The sequence below is a fragment of the Oncorhynchus gorbuscha genome, linkage group LG23 (genome assembly GCF_021184085.1).
Source record: "Oncorhynchus gorbuscha isolate QuinsamMale2020 ecotype Even-year linkage group LG23, OgorEven_v1.0, whole genome shotgun sequence".
NCBI classification, from domain to species: Eukaryota; Metazoa; Chordata; class Actinopteri; order Salmoniformes; family Salmonidae; genus Oncorhynchus; species Oncorhynchus gorbuscha.
Window position 1 is genome coordinate 66,613,254 of NC_060195.1, and position 17,111 is coordinate 66,630,364.

A 17,111-nucleotide genomic window follows, 5' to 3' on the forward strand; every position below is an offset into this window, starting at 1 on the left:
TCTTTCAAGTAATACATTCAATGCAGTATCAGCCTTATATTTAGCTCATTAATGAGGGGTTGTGGGTAATAAGCTTCTAACTTATTGCCTCTGTCTCTTGCACAACAAGCAAGCATCTGCGCTCCGCTGGCCTCTCCTTAAAACACCACTTGAGTCCCATTCAGGAAAAGCTACACCAGAACAGCTCGCTGGACATAATTTCTTTAGCATTTCTTACACCAACAGACTAATCGAAGAGGGACGCAAGCTCTTTTTTTGCTGAATGTTAAATACAGCAGCCAATAGAACTCAGGGGTAGTTTGAAAGAAGAGCGAATTGTTCAATCTTGGTGAAGAGAAGGGAAAGACCTTCTGCATCTAATTCTGGTTCAGTATTACTCAAGGGTGTCATTAGAATGATGAAGATGAGGACAAATAAACGTATTTCATTTAACTGTTGAATGTGAGGAAGGAATGAAGCAACTATAGAGGAGAAAGAGGAGGAAGGCTAATTACATCAGTAGAAGTATTATGGAAGGTGTATATAAGTTTGCCTGCTAATCATACAAATAGGCCACACTATATTTCAAAATGATAATCAAATTCTCCAGCCTACACTTGTAACTTTGTTAGCCACATGTGTTGTACCAGAGTCGTTTGTTCTCTCCCTGTTTTATCATGGTTTGAACGATGTGCATAATTTCAGTCCATATATACAGTATAATACAATACACTACAGTAATACAGTTCACACTCAAAAAGATGAGCCTGCTGGAGCTAGTTTAATTTATTTACCCAAGAGAGCATATAGCTGGCTACATCTACAGGCCTTTATGTTTTTCTGTCATGGGTAATGTTCAGTAGTCTATATGATATATTTATTGGAAAACGGCACAATCATTTGGGCTTTTTTGGGCTTGTGCTCATTAAATATTGTTCATGTAGGGCTCAGAAAATGTATTTAATATATGGCTCAAAGTGATTTATTCTCAGGGTGGAACATTTGTAAAATGTGTTTTAGGCTCAATGCTAACCCATTACTAGTCCTATCTACAGTAAACTTAGAAAAAAGGCTTCAGAAATGATTATTTGGCTGTTCCTGTAGGATAACCATTTTTGGTTACAGGTAGAACCCTTCGTGTTCCATTTAGAACCCTCTGTGGAAAGGGTTCTACATGGAATTCAAAAGGGTTCTTCTACCTGGAGCCAAACTAGTTCTACCTGCAACCAAAAAGGGTTATTCAAAGGGTTCTCCTATGGGGACAGCTGAATAATGCTTATAGGTTCTAGATAGCAATTATTGTTTGTATGGTACAGTTAGGGTTGTAAAAAATCTGGTAAATGTCCGGTTTTCCAGGAAACCTGATTAAAGGATTAGCGCGGAATCAGGAGGGAATAAGCAGAAAACCTGGTTGAAAGATTACCGCGGAATCAGGAGGGAATAAGCAGAAAACCTGGTTGAAAGATTACCGCGGAATCAGGAGGGAATAAGCAGAAAACCTGGTGGAAAGATTACCGCGGAATCAGGAGGGAATAAGCAGAAAACCTGGTTGAAAGATTAACGCGTAATCAGGAGGGAATAAGCAGAAAACCTGGTTGAAAGATTACAGCGGAATCAGGAGGGAATAAGCAGAAAACCTGGTTGAAAGATTACTGCGGAATCAGGAGGGAATAAGCAGAAAACCTGGTTGAAAGATTACTGCGGAATCAGGAGGGAATAAGCGGAAAACCTGGTTGAAAGATTACCGCGGAATCAGGAGGGAATAAGCAGAAAACCTGGTTGAAAGATTACCGCGGAATCAGGAGGGAATAAGCAGAAAACCTGGTTTAAAGATTACCGCGGAATCAGGAGGGAATAAGCAGAAAACCTGGTTTAAAGATTACCGCGGAATCAGGAGGGAATAAGCAGAAAACCTGGTTGAAAGATTACCGCGGAATCAGGAGGGAATGAGCAGAAAATCCAGGAATCCTCCAAACAGGATTTTTGGAAAATGTGGGCATTATGGGAAAGTTACAGGATTTTGGCAACCCTAGGTATATTCCACCCCTGGGTGAAATTAATTTAGCTCAGGGGAACAATAATTTTCAACAGTAAACACTGTTGAAGATTGAATCTGCATCAACTGATTCCCTGAAGGTATATCACATTAATTGAAGAACGAGCAACAATCAAAGCTGCCACACTTTGCAATTGCTTAACCCAGATTCTGGAACTGCATTAAAATACATTAACAAGGAATTGGGGGGGAGTAGCGGAAATTGAGGAAGAATGGCAGGAGGGGAGAATGGCAGAAGGGGAGAATGGCAGAAGGGGGGAATGGCAGAAGGGGGTGAATGGCAGAAGGGGAGAATGACAGAAGGGGATGACTGACAGAAGGGGATGAATGACAGAAGGGGATGACTGACAGAAGGGGAGAATGGCAGAAGGGGAGAATGACAGAAGGGGAGAATGGCAGAAGGGGGTGAATGGCAGAAGGAAGGGGAGAATGACAGACGGGGAGAATGGCAGAAGGGGATGAATGGCAGAAGGGGAGAATGACAGAAGGGGATGAATGGCAGAAGGGGGGAATGACAGAAGGGGTGAATGGCAGAAGTGGGTGAATGGCAGAAGGGGAGAATGGCAGAAGGGGTGAATGGCAGAAGTGGGTGAATGGCAGAAGGGGAGAATGGCAGAAGTGGCTGAATGGCAGAAGGGGAGAATGGCAGAAGTGGCTGAATGGCAGAAGGGGAGAATGGCAGAAGGGGAGAATAGCAGAAGGGGAGAATGGCAGAAGAGGAGAATGACAGAAGGGGAGAATGACAGAAGCGGGACTTGCACCAGCAACCTTGTGAACTACCGTCTGAGCCAGAATTTATGACAGAGGCTGGAGTATGACCATATAGAGAGAGGTTACAATCTGTGTCCCAGACGTGATTTCAAACAGAGTTCCTTCAATGTGGCCAGGAGGAGGAGGGGAGGGGCACTGAGATGCAAAGCACCAAAGACCACGACACAACACCTGCTTTCAATTTCCAGCAAATTGGAATTCTGGTAGGAACAATGGACGCCTTTGTGAGCCAAAGTGTGTGTGTGTGTGTGTGTGTGTGTGTGTGTGTGTGTGTGTGTGTGTGTGTGTGTGTGTGTGTGTGTGTGTGTGTGTGTGTGTGTGTGTGTGTGTGTGTGTGTGTGTGTATGTGCGTGTGTGTATATGTGTGTATGTGCGTGTGTGTGTTACATGTGTTTATACTGATGTGATCAATGCATAGTCTTCTCAACCAGCAGGGTTGCCAGCGAATAAAGTGAGGAGGATGATGAAGATGTGTGTGTATGTATGTGCATAAACACATGTGTATATTCATATGTACAGTATACGTTCATGCATGTGTGTGCACTCTAGAGGACTGGCAATGCAGAGCAGAGCAGGCACTTTGCCAGGTTGGGCCGGTATCATGAGCTAACATCATACACTGTCAGCAGACAAAGACAGATAATTAACAAGAGAGGAGCAGGAGGAGGGGGGAATGTGATCAATGGTGGTGACACACACACACACACACCAAGTACACACACAAACAACATACACACACACACACACACACCATGTACACACACATACACAACATACACACACACAGACACATTCTTGCAATACACACACACACACACACACACACACGCACACACATGCACAGAGATCAATGGACAGAGAAAACTGCAAAACTGTCGTGATTATTATCATTAGCCTGCATCTAAGCTACTTATGATGCCATGCAGTCAATGATAATCAATGATGTTGTGCAGCAAGGGCCAACACAACAAGATGAAACTAGATATACTGTACTGTACTGGCACGCATGGTGGAATGGCAGAACATGTCATGAACACACACCCACACCAAGCCCCCCGGCCCACTCCCACCCACCTTGGTGTCTAAAGCAACAGGCCCATTATGAGGACTAGAGCTATGGCTTTGAAAGACTGATCGTTACCAGGCCTGGCTTGGTGACTCTCCTGCTGTTGTCTCCTCTAGTCCACCACACCCTCCATTATGGTCTCTCTCTCTCCTCTCCTCCACCTCTACCAAACCCTCACCTGCTGTTCTCTCCTCTAGTCCACCACACCCTCCGTTATGGTCTCTCTCTCTCCTCTCCTCCACCGCTACCAAACCCTCACCTGCTGTTCTCTCCTCTAGTCCACCACACCCTCCGTTATGGTCTCTCTCTCTCCTCTCCTCCACTGCTACCAAACCCTCACCTGCTGTTCTCTCCTCTAGTCCACCACACCCTCCGTTATGGGCTCTCTCTGTATATATAGTCTAGTGAGTGTGTATATGGGTTGTATATATAGTCTAGTGAGTGTGCATTGGGTCAGTGCAAGATAGAGTCCGAGAAGATAAACTCAAAGATCATTTGTAAAAATCCAAATAACTTCACAGATCTTCATTGTAAAGGGTTTAAACACTGTTTCCCATTCTTGTCCAATGAACCATAAACAATTCATGAACATGCACCTGTGGAACGGTCATTAAGACACTAACAGCTTACAGGCAATTAAGGTCACAGTTACGAAAACTTAGGACACTAAAGTGGCCTTTCTACTGACTCTGAAAAACACCAAAAGAAAGATGCCCAGGGTTCCTGCTCATCTGTGTGAACGTGCCTTAGGCATGCTGCAAGGAGGCATGAGGACTGCAGACATGGCCAAGGGAAATCAATTAAAATGTCCGCACTGTGAGTGGCAGACCACGTGTAACAACACCTGCACAGGATTGGTACATCAGAACATCACACCTGCGGGACAGGTACAGGATTGCATCAACAACTGCCCGTTACACCAGGAACGCACAATCCCTCCATTAATGCTCAGACTGTCCGCAATAGGCTGAGAGAGGCAGGACTGAGGGCTTGTAGTCCTGTTGTAAGGCAGGTCCTCACCAGACATCACCGGCAACAATGACTCCTATGGGCACAAACCCACCGTTGCTGGACCAGACAGGACTGGCAGAAAGTGCTCTTCACTGACAAGTCACGGTTTTGTCTCACCAGGGGTGATTCGCTTTTATCCTCGAAGGAATGAGCGTTACTGCGATGCCTGTACTCTGGAGCGGGATCGATTTGGAGGTGGAGGGTCCATCATGGTTTGGGGCGGTGTGTCACAGCATCATCGGACTGAGCTTGTTGTCATTGCAGGCAATCTCAACGCTGTGCATTACATGGAAGACATCCTCCTCCTTCATGTGGTACCCTTCCTGCATGCTCATCCTGACATGACCCTCCAGCATGACAATGCCACCAGCCATACTGCTCGTTCTGTGCGTGATTTCCTGGTAGACAGGAATGTCAGTGTTCTGCCATGGCCAGCGAAGAGCCCGGATCTCAATCCCATTGAGCACATCTGGGACCTGTTGGATTGGAGGGTGAGGGCTAGGGCCATGGTGGGTTAACATCTCAAAGCAAGAACTGGCAAATCTGGTGCAGTCCATGAGGACGAGATACACTGCAGTACTTAAAGCAGCTGGTGGCCACACCAGATACTGAGTGTTACTTTTGATTTTGAACCCTCCTTTGTTCAGGGACACATTATTAAATTTCTGTTCGTCACATGTCTGTGGAACTTGTTCAGTTTAGGTCTCAGTTGTTGCATCTTGTTATGTTCATACAAATATTTACACATGTTAAGTTTGCTGAAAATAAACGCAGTTGACAGTGAGAGCCCATTTCTTATTTTGCTGTTTAGTTTGAGTACTATTAATTAACTATTTCTTGCTATTTAGCAGTCTTATGGCTTGGGGTAGAAGCTGCATCGGAGTCTGTTGGTCCAAGAGCCGATGCTCCGGTACCGTTTGCCGGACGGCAGCAGAGAACATGGCTTGGGTGCCTGGAATCTTTGGCAATTTTTCAGGCGTTCCTCTGACACTGTCTGATATAGAGGTCCTGGATTGGAGGGAGCTCATGACCAGTGATGGGCTGTCCACAACATCCTCTGTAGTGCTTTGCAGTCAAGGGCGGTGCATTTGCCATACCAAGCAGTGATGCAGCCAGTCAATATGCTCTCGATGGTGCAGCTGTATAACTTTTTGAGAATCTCTCCTCTAGTCCACCACACCCTCCGTTATGGGCTCTCTCTCTCCCTCCTCTCCTCCACCTCTACCAAACCCTCGCCTGCTGTTCTCTCCTCTAGTCCACCACACCCTCTGTTATGGGCTCTCTCTCTCCCTCCTCTCCTCCACCTCTACCAAACCCTCGCCTGCTGTTCTCTCCTCTAGTCCACCACACCCTCCGTTATGGGCTCTCTCTCTCCCACCTCTCCTCCACCTCTACCAAACCCTCGCCTGCTGTTCTCTCCTCTAGTCTACCACACCCTCTGTTATGGGCTCTCTCTCTCCCTCCTCTCCTCCACCTCTACCAAACCCTCGCCTGCTGTTCTCTCCTCAAGTCCACCACACCCTCCGTTATGGGCTCTCTCCCTCCTCTCCTTCACCTCTACCAAACCCTCGCCTGCTGTTCTCTCCTCTAGTCCACCACACCCTCCGTTATGGGCTCTCTCTCTCCCTCCTCTCCTCCACCTCTACCAAACCCTCGCCTGCTGTTCTCTCCTCAAGTCCACCACACCCTCCATTATTCTCTCTCTCTCTCTCTCTCTCTCTCTCTTCTCTCTCTCTCTCTCTCTCTCTCTCTCTCTCTCTCTCTCTCTACCCCTTTCTCTCTCTCTACCCCTTTCTCTCTCTCTCTCTCTCTCTCTCTCTCTCTCTCTCTCTCTCTCTCTCTCTCTCTCTCTCTCTCTCTCTCTCTCTCTCTCTCTCTCTCTCTCTCTCTCTCTCTCTCTCTCTCTCTTCCACCTCTACTAAACCCACACAGCCCAGAGGCCTACCTCATTCTAAGTTAAAGAAAGGGATGGACACTCTTACTAACAGGTCACCCAAGCCACATATACTAAAAACAAGACACACACAACGGCCAAGGCAACACACCCATATTCGCCAGAAAAAACACAGACTTGGAAAGTAGAGACATCATTTTGAAAAACCACTACAGCCCACACACAGCAGAAGGGATGGGAGAGAAGGAGAAGGAACTTGAAAGGAGCAGGGAGTTGAGAGAGGAAGATGACGCACAACATGAGAGAGGAAGATGACGCACAACATGAGAGAGGGGTAAGAGTGAGTGGGCATGAAAAGGAGAGAGAGAGAAAGAGAGAGATTGACACATGAGTGTGACTGAAGAAAACAAGCTAAAAATGAGAATGATAGAAAAGGAAAATGGAAGAAAGAGGAGACTATAGAGCAAGCATTAAATGGATATATATATATATATATATTGGAGCTCCAGGGATGTGGAGGTGGAGGGGTCCTGAGAGAAACTCTGTGCCCAGTGAGGCGTGGCGAAAGTTGGGACGCTGTCGGCTGGGGCCTGGGGAGGCGTCCACTCTCAGAGCACCTCCACCTGGGCACAGCAACACAGCTTTAAGTTTAGTGAGAGTGATGGCCACATTCTCCAAGGACTGCCTCAGTCACACACACACACACATAGCTATTGTCCCTTTCTGTCTTTCTCCGTGCTCCAAGTTCTAACTTCAGTCCCCACAGAAGTGGCTCCCGACAACATGCAGTGTCTGTCCCTGTGTGATAAAACTACAGGCCCAATAAAAGGGAAAGGGGAAAGGGGGAGACCTAGTCAGTTGCCCAACTGAATGTATTCAACTGAAATGTGTCTTCCGCATTTAACCCCTCTGAATCAGAGTCACACTAAATGTCATCATCTTCATCGTTGTCGTCGTCTTCATCGTCATCATCATCATGGTCATTTTTGTCTTCATCATCATCGTCATCATTATGATCATGATCACTGTTCTCGTCTTCAACATCATCATCGTCTTCATCATCATCACCCCTCACTGATTATTAACAGAAAAAGATCTGCACCAATACAAGTACAACAGTGTTGGATAAATGCTAAACCAATCAGCTCGGAGCCTCTATCCCCGCTGAGCTAAGCTAGAGAACAGTAGCTTATTTACCTATGGCCTCGGTCTGGGCCTGAGAGGGCAGACAGACAGCTTCATTACAGCAAGTATCTCATCACTCTACACTGCCTAATCATCAGCCCTGCTAGACCCTGACACACACACACACTAATCAGACAGGGAGAGGACACACACACTAATCAGACAGGGAGAGGACACACACACTAATCAGACAGGGAGGGGACACACACACTAATCAGACAGGGAGGGGACACACACACTAATCAGACAGGGAGAGGACACACACACTAATCAGACAGGGAGAGGACACACACTAATCAGACAGGGAGAGGACACACACACTAATCAGACAGGGAGAGGACACACACTAATCAGACAGGGAGAGGACACACACTCATCAGACAGGGAGAGGACACACACACTAATCAGACAGGGAGGGGACACACACACTAATCAGACAGGGAGAGGACACACACACTAATCAGACAGGGAGGGGACACACACACTAATCAGACAGGGAGAGGACACACACACTAATCAGACAGGGAGAGGACACACACTAATCAGACAGGGAGAGGACACACACACTAATCAGACAGGGAGAGGACACACACACTAATCAGACAGGGAGAGGACACACACTAATCAGACAGGGAGAGGACACACACACTAATCAGACAGGGAGGGGACACACACTAATCAGACAGGGAGGGGACACACACACTAATCAGACAGGGAGAGGACACACACACACACTAATCAGACAGGGAGGGGACACACACTAATCAGACAGGGAGGGGACACACACACTAATCAGACAGGGAGGGGACATACACACTAATCAGACAGGGAGAGGACACACACACTAATCAGACAGGGAGAGGACACACACTAATCAGACAGGGAGAGGACACACTCACTAATCAGACAGGGAGAGGACACACACTAATCAGACAGGGAGAGGACACACACACTAATCAGACAGGGAGAGGACACACACTCTAATCAGACAGGGAGAGGACACACACTAATCAGACAGGGAGAGGACACACACTCTAATCAGACAGGGAGAGGACACACTAATCAGACAGGGAGAGGACACACACTCTAATCAGACAGGGAGAGGACACACTAATCAGACAGGGAGAGGACACACACACTAATCAGACAGGGAGAGGACACACACACTAATCAGACAGGGAGAGGACACACACACTAATCAGACAGGGAGAGGACACACACTCTAATCAGACAGGGAGGGGACACACGCCTCTGGTTGCCCAGTGTCCACTAGTGCAGAGTCATAGACATGCATACGAACACAGACATGCACACACACACACACACGGAAACACACACACGGAAACAAGTCTCCTTCAAATAAAAGAAAGATAGATTTTTTCCGTCAATAAGGGACTCTGTTGGACAACTTCAGACATTAGCTATATGAATCAATACAGCGTCCTACCTTACAATATCTCATCTCGTTACGGAATCATTACCTTCAGTCTCTGCACGCTTAGAAAATATACTGCTATCTAGAACCAAAAGGGGTTCTTCGGCTGTCCCCACAGGAGAACCCTTAGAAGAACCCAATTTGGTTCCAGGTAGAACCCTTTTCATTCCAGGTAGAACTCTTTTAGGTTCCATGTGGAACCGTTCCCACAGAGGGTTCTACATGGAACCCAAAAGAGTTCTACCTGGAACCAAAAAGGGTTCTCCTATGGGACAGCTGCATAATCCCTTTGGAACCCTTTTTTCTAATAGTGTGTTTCTCTGAAACATTCTATTGTAGGATCAACATTTTGTCTTAACTTCCTCTGTTGTTAGGGAGATTGGTTTGAAGTGAACATCTGGAATGTAGTAACACCTGAATCAATCAAAATACCGTATTCTAGCATGTTATGATTACAGCTTTGCATGTGCTTAACAGAACCGTGTTCCTCGGAGAGCTTTACAGCACATCGGAGATGTACTTAGCATTTGGCTAATGCCGGTTGCTATTTGTGGCAGATTCCGTTAGCATGTGGTCAAATCCAACGTTCCCCCGTCTCCGCGGAGAGAGCCCCCATGCATTATTAACGGTGTGTATTTAATGAACATTCTTAGAACCCAGGCTTGGTTCTAGGACGTCATCCTCCATACCAACTGCAGCCTTTTCCCTTTTTGCCCTTTTTCTCCCCCTCCTCAGGCTCTCATGCCGAGTCACGTCTTACTCTGCACTATGAACAGCTGCGCTCTTCTATCTCCTTTTATTCCCCCCTTTGTTCCATATCCATCCTTCCCTCTCCTCTCCTCTCCCGCCATGCCTGTCTCTCTCTCAGACAACATCATACCTTTCTCTCAGCTACACACTGTGTATTTTCAGTCCAAACAGGGGCAGTGGTTGCTGTTACAAGAAAAGTCATTTTCTGCTTCAATGATATATACTGTATGTCCATTATAGCTATAACAGTATAGATCAGGTATATATTGAACACATTAACACATACAGGATATCCATTATAGCTATAACAGAATAGATCAGGTATATATTGAACACATTAACACATACAGGATATACATTATAGCTATAACAGAATAGAGCAGGTATATATTGAACACATTAACACATACAGGATATACATTATAGCTATAACAGAATAGATTAGGTAAATATTGAACACATTAACACATACAGGATATCCATTATAGCTATAACAGAATAGATCAGGTATATATTGAACACATTAACACATACAGGATATCCATTATAGCTATAACAGAATAGATCAGGTATATATTGAACACATTAACACATACAGGATCGATAGATAGATAGATAGATAGATAGATAGATAGATAGATAGATAGATAGATAGATAGATAGAACAACATTCCAACCTGGCATCCTGGAATACAGCTCTGGAGCTCATATATAATGTGCATCCCAAATAGCACCATATGCCTATATAGTGCACTACATTTGATAAGTGTACACTATAAAGGGAATAGGGTGCCATTTGGGATGCACTGCCATAGTCTCCATACTGCCACAGTCAGGTGGTAAGCGGTGGAATGGGCAGGGGACAGGGGCTGGGACTAGGGTCAGGAGGCAGGGAGCAGCGGCTAGGAGCAGGTGGAAGGGGGCAGGGGCTAGGTGCAGGGGAAAGGGAATGGGGCTAGGGGCAGGGGGAAGGGGCTAGGGGCAGGGGCTAGGGGCACGGGGAAGGGGACAGGGGCTAGGGCACGGGGAAGGGGACAGGGGGAAGGGGACTGGGGCAAGGGGACTGGGGCTAGGGGCAGGGGGAAGGGGACAGGGGCTAGGGGCAGGGAGAAGGGGACAGGGGCTAGGGGCTAGGGGCAGGGAGAAGGGGACATGGGCTAGGGGCAGGGAGAAGGGGACAGGGGCAGGGGAAGGGGACTGGGGCTAGGGACAGGGGACTGGGGCTAGGGGCAGGGGGAATGGGACAGGGGTTAGCGGCAGGGGAAGGGGACTGGGGGTAGGGGCAGGGGGAAGGGGACAGTGGGAAGAGGACAGGGGCTTTGGAAGGTTAAGGGGACAGGGGCTAGTGGCTAGGGAAGGGGACTGGGAGGTTGAGGGGTGTCTGCTCAATGTGATCCCAGTGGGGGTCTAATAGAGAGGAATCTTAATGAAATTAATGAGGACCAACTATTTTGTGTGTGTGTCTGTGCATACCTCACTATTCCAGTCCTGGTGTTCTGTGGAAGTCCCTGTTCCTCACTCACACACACACTGGCAGTCCTAGATAAAGAGTAGTCGTAGATAAAGTGCCGTCCTAGATAAAGGGCAGTCCTAGATAAAGGGCAGTCCTAGATAAAGGGCAGTCGTTGATAAAGGGCAGTCCTAGATAAAGAAGAGTAGTCGTAGATAAAGTGCCGTCCTAGATAAAGGGCAGTCCTAGATAAAGGGCAGTCCTAGATTAAGGGAAGTTCTAGATTAAGGGCAGTCCTAGATAAAGGGCAGTTGTTGATAAAGGGCAGTCCTAGATAAAGGGCAGTTGTAGATAAAGGGCAGTTGTAGATAAAGGGCAGTCCTAGATAAAGGGCAGTCCTAGATAAAGGGCAGTTGTAGATAAAGGGCAGTCCTAGATAAAGGGCAGTTGTTGATAAAGGGCAGTCCTAGATAAAGGGCAGTTGTAGATAAAGGGCAGTCCTAGATAAAGGTCAGTCCTAGATAAAGGCCAGTTGTAGATAAAGGGCAGTCCTAGATAAAGGGCAGTCCTAGATCAAGGGCAGTCCTCGATAAAGGGCAGTCCTAGATAAAGGGCAGTCCTAGATAAAGGCCAGTTGTAGATAAAGGGCAGTCGTAGATAAAGGACAGTCCTAGATAAAGGGCAGTCCTAGATAAAGGGCAGTCCTAGATAAAGGGCAGTCCTAGATAAAGGCCAGTCGTAGATAAAGGCCAGTTGTAGATAAAGGGCAGTTGTAGATAAAGGGCAGTCGTAGATAAAGGGCAGTCCTAGATAAAGGGCAGTCCTAGATAAAGGGCAGTCCTAGATAAAGGGCACTCCTAGATTAAGGGCAGTCCTAGATAAAGGGCAGTCCTAGATAAAGGGCAGTCCTAAATTAAGGGAAGTCCTAGATGAAGGGCAGCAGGTAGCCTAGTGGTTAGAGCGTTGGGCTAGTAACCTAATGGTTGCTAGTTTGAATCCCTGGGCCAACTAGGTTAAATCTGTCGATTTGCTCTTGAGCAAGGCACTTAACCGTAATTGCACCACAGCTGTCAATAATGGCTGAGCCCTGGCTGTAACCCCACTCTCAGGGGGAGTGGGATATGCAAAAAATATATATATACATTTCACACTTGTACATGTGTGAAATAGGACCAAAATAAAACAAATCTAAAGGAAGGCACAGCAGAAGATAAAATGACGCAGGACAACCCAGAAATATCTGTAGGCCTTGCCAGCATCCAGCGTGGACAGACACTGTTTACAGGCAGGGAACACAGATGCCAACCACCACTAACCCAAACCCAAACCCTAACCAGCACATGGCAGAACATCAACTACAGGCAGGGAACACAGATGCCAACCACCACTAACCCAAACCCTAACCCTAACCAGCACATGGCAGAACATCAACGACAGGCAGGGAACACAGATGCCAACCACCACTAACCCAAACCCTAACCCTAACCAGCACATGGCAGAACATCAACGACAGGCAGGGAACACAGATGCCAACCACCACTAACCCAAACCCTAACCCTAACCAGCACATGGCAGAACATCAACGACAGGCAGGGAACACAGATGCCAACCACCACTAACCCAAACCCTAACCCTAACCAGCACATGGCAGAACATCAACGACAGGCAGGGAACACAGATGCCAACCACCACTAACCCAAACCCTAACCCTAACCAGCACATGGCAGAACATCAACTACAGGCAGGGAACACAGATGCCAACCACCACTAACCCAAACCCTAACCCTAACCAGCACATGGCAGAACATCAACTACAGGCAGGGAACACAGATGCCAACCACCACTAACCCAAACCCTAACCCTAACCAGCACATGGCAGAACATCAACTACAGGCAGGGAACACAGATGCCAACCACCACTAACCCAAACCCTAACCCTAACCAGCACATGGCAGAACATCAACGACAGGCAGGGAACACAGATGCCAACCACCACTAACCCAAACCCTAACCCTAACCAGCACATGGCAGAACATCAACGACAGGCAGGGAACACAGATGCCAACCACCACTAACCCAAACCCTAACCCTAACCAGCACATGGCAGAACATCAACGACAGGCAGGGAACTCAGATGCCAACCACCACTAACCCAAACCCTAACCCTAACCAGCACATGGCAGAACATCAACGACAGGCAGGGAACTCAGATGCCAACCACCACTAACCCAAACCCTAACCCTAACCAGCACATGGCAGAACATCAATGACAGGCAGGGAACACAGATGCCAACCACCACTAACCCAAACCCTAACCCTAACCAGCACATGGCAGAACATCAACGACAGGCAGGGAACACAGATGCCAACCACCACTAACCCAAACCCTAACCCTAACCAGCACATGGCAGAACATCAACTACATCAGCAGAGAGAGTAGGATTCAAGTCTGCTGTTACTGAAGATGCAGTGCTGTGAAGCACGGCTTCTCCCATGCAGGAGTAAGTCACAGAATATGGGAGATTTGAGTGGTAATCCGAATTAAGAAGAATATTCAAATATTTCTAAAATATTTCACCTCTCAAAGGGAGGAGGAATACAGGACAAAAATAAAAATCAACAAGTACTTTTTATTTCATAATTGATTGTGACTTTGGGATTGGCCCCCCAAAAGATTGCATGTCTCACCCAGACCCCTCACCCAGACCCCTCACCCAGACCGCTAAGCCTTTAGTGCTTACCCAGAACATGCAGGACAGGCAGACCCATGTCCTTTCTCCTCCGGACAAAACTGACGGCACACACAGAGAGATAGAGGGCATCATGGAAAAATCACACTTCCACTGGACTCAACACAGAATTCCAGAGCATTCCCAAGTAGAATTCCAGAGCATTCCCAAGTAGAATTCCAGATCATTCCCAAGTAGAATTCCAGAGCATTCCCAAGTAGAATTCCCAACGACTCCAGATTGGATTGTGTGACACCATTCTGTGCCAGGCAGCAGCCAGGCAGCAGACAGGCAGAGAGAGAACGGCTGCTGTTACTACTGCTGATACTTTCAGCCAGGCAGTCTCCTACACCCTTCTGCTTCTTTTTTCACTCACAATCTCTCTCTCTCTCTCCACGCCTCCTCTCTCTCTCTCTCCACGCCTCCTCTCTCTCTCTCTCTCCACGCCTCCTCTCTCTCTCTCTCAGTCTCTCTCTCTCTCTCCACTCTCTCCTTCTCTATCCCTCTCGCTCTCTCTCTCGCTCAGTCTCTGTCTCTCTCTCTCCTTCTCTATCCCTCTCGCTCTCTCTCTCGCTCAGTCTCTCTCTGTCTCTCTCTCTCTCTCTCCACTCTCTTCTTCTCTATCCCTCTCGCTCTCTCTCTCGCTCAGTCTCTCTCTGTCTCTCTCTCTCTCTCCACTCTCTCCTCTCTCTCGCTCAGTCTATCTCTGTCTCTCTCTGTCTCTCTCTGTCTCTCTCTACTCTCTCTACTCTCTCTACTCTCCTTCTCTATGTCTCTCTCTCTCTCTCTCTCTCTCTCTCTCTCTCTCTCTCTCTCTCTCTCTCTCTCTCTCTCTCTGTCTGTCTGTCTCTCTCTCTCTGTCTCTCTATGTCTCTCTCTCTCTCTCTCTCTCTCTCTCTCTCTCTCTCTCTCTCTCTCTCTCTGTCTGTCTCTCTCTCTCTGTCTCTCTATGTCTCTCTATGTCTCTCTCTCTCTCTCTCTCTCTCTCTCTCTCTCTCTCTCTCTCTCTCTCTCTCTCTCTCTCTCTCTCTCTCTCTCTCTCTCTCTCTCTCTCTCTCTCTCTCTCTCTCTCTCTCTCTCTCTCTCTCTCTCTATCCCTTCCCTTGTTCCCTCAGAAAGACACTAAGCTCTCAGGAGTAATATGTATAAGGCAACATGACTCACATGAGGGAAGGAGGGAAGGAGGAGGTGTCTGCCTGCCTTTAATTTTCTTCCCCCTCTTCAAATATGCCCTCTTAGCCCCTGCTCCACCTCTCTCCCTCACTCACACTCTCCTCTATTCATTGACCCCATGCACACCACTCCTTCCCTACTTCCCATGCTTCACCTCTCTCTCTTTCCCTCCATCTCTTCTCCTCTCCTCCATGCTCACTCATGTCTGTGCTAATGTCACTTGAATTTTTTATTTGCTTCCTCTCTTCTCCCTCTCTACTCTCCTTTCTCTCTCCTCTCCTCTCCTCTCCTCTCCTCCTCTCCTCTCCTCTCCTCCTCTCCCCTCTCCTCTCTCCCCCCTCTCCTCCTCTCCTCTCCTCTCCTCCTCCATTGCCTTACGCCCTCACAGTTTGACAGCATGGGGAGTCACCTCCTGTAATCTTATTCTATGGTCCCTACTCCCTTCTATAACAGACAAGCGATCAGTACCATATTGTTACCTCGGGCCTATGCTGTGCTGGTGGAAAAGTACTACTGGTTCAACACCAACACCACTGCTTTGTCCTCTCAGTGAGTCCCACAGACACATTCTGCCTCAGTGCCGGAGGAATCCATGTAGGCTACAATACAGCTTTTCACACATACCCTCTCCTGTTTGCTGTGGTTACCTTCAATCTGATCTAGGATCAGCTCTTCCAAGCCCAGTCCTCACCTGTCCACTATGAGGTAAACAGAGGATCAGCTGTAACGGGTCAGCAGTAAGTGAATGTTTAGAGAGGCAGTGACTGTGTTGACCTGAATGCTCTGACTGTGTGGCAGCATTGACGATGTGACAATGCCGATAGTGGGTCGCCAAGAATGATGAGGCGGAGATATTCCAACTGATGAGTGGAGGTGGCTGCTCACACACACACACACACACACACACACACACACACACACACACACACACACACACACACACACACACACACACACACACACACACACACACACACACACACACACACACACACACACACACACACACACACACACACACAGCATCAGTGATCCATCAGTGTTGTATCAGCATTATATTAGTGATGAATACACATCACATCAATGTGGCTACCTGATCCCCACAGGGCGCAGGGCCAATTCATTCACAGCAAACTTTTTTCTGAGTGTTGCTATTGATCCCTGTTGCTTTTCATCACTCAGATAGACATCTCCATGACTATGGAGAACCTGACACAGCCGATATATCTCAGGAGGCTGGTGAGGGAAGGATAATGGCTGGAATGGAGTGAACAGGATGTGTATGAAACAGATGGAAGCCATGTGTTTGATGCCATTCCATTAATGCCGTTCGAGTCATTTAAGATGCCCGTCCTCCCCAATTAAGAAGCCACCAGCCACCTGTGCAGTGTATGAATGAGAGAATGTATGAGAGAGTGTGTTTAAGTGTACCATTACTACTACCAGTCACTAACACTACTACAAAGCTTTGTTTGACCTCCACTACTTCACTATTTTAAGACAAGAAAGCACACACATATTCTTCAAGTAATGTTATTTTCTAGTTAAGTCTGTAATGATTAGAACAATGTAGAAGTTACCCCTAAACACAGTTCTAGGATCAGATCCTACC

The 17,111-nt window shown here is 47.4% G+C and overlaps 1 protein-coding gene across 13 annotated transcripts in view; it reads right to left on the bottom strand.

Moving 5' to 3' along the window:
- Positions 1-17,111, bottom strand: part of LOC124011440 (tensin-like) — a 335,052-nt gene that overhangs the window by 169,532 nt on the left and 148,409 nt on the right. The window contains exon 1 of one of the 13 annotated variants that reach the window (XM_046324822.1): positions 14,339-14,537. The exons of the other annotated variants lie outside the window; for them this stretch is intronic. Coding sequence (XP_046180778.1) covers positions 14,339-14,422 — 84 coding nt within the window. The 5' untranslated portion in view covers positions 14,423-14,537. Of the gene's footprint in view, positions 1-14,338; positions 14,538-17,111 lie in introns of those variants that run through there. 13 annotated transcript variants of the gene reach the window in all.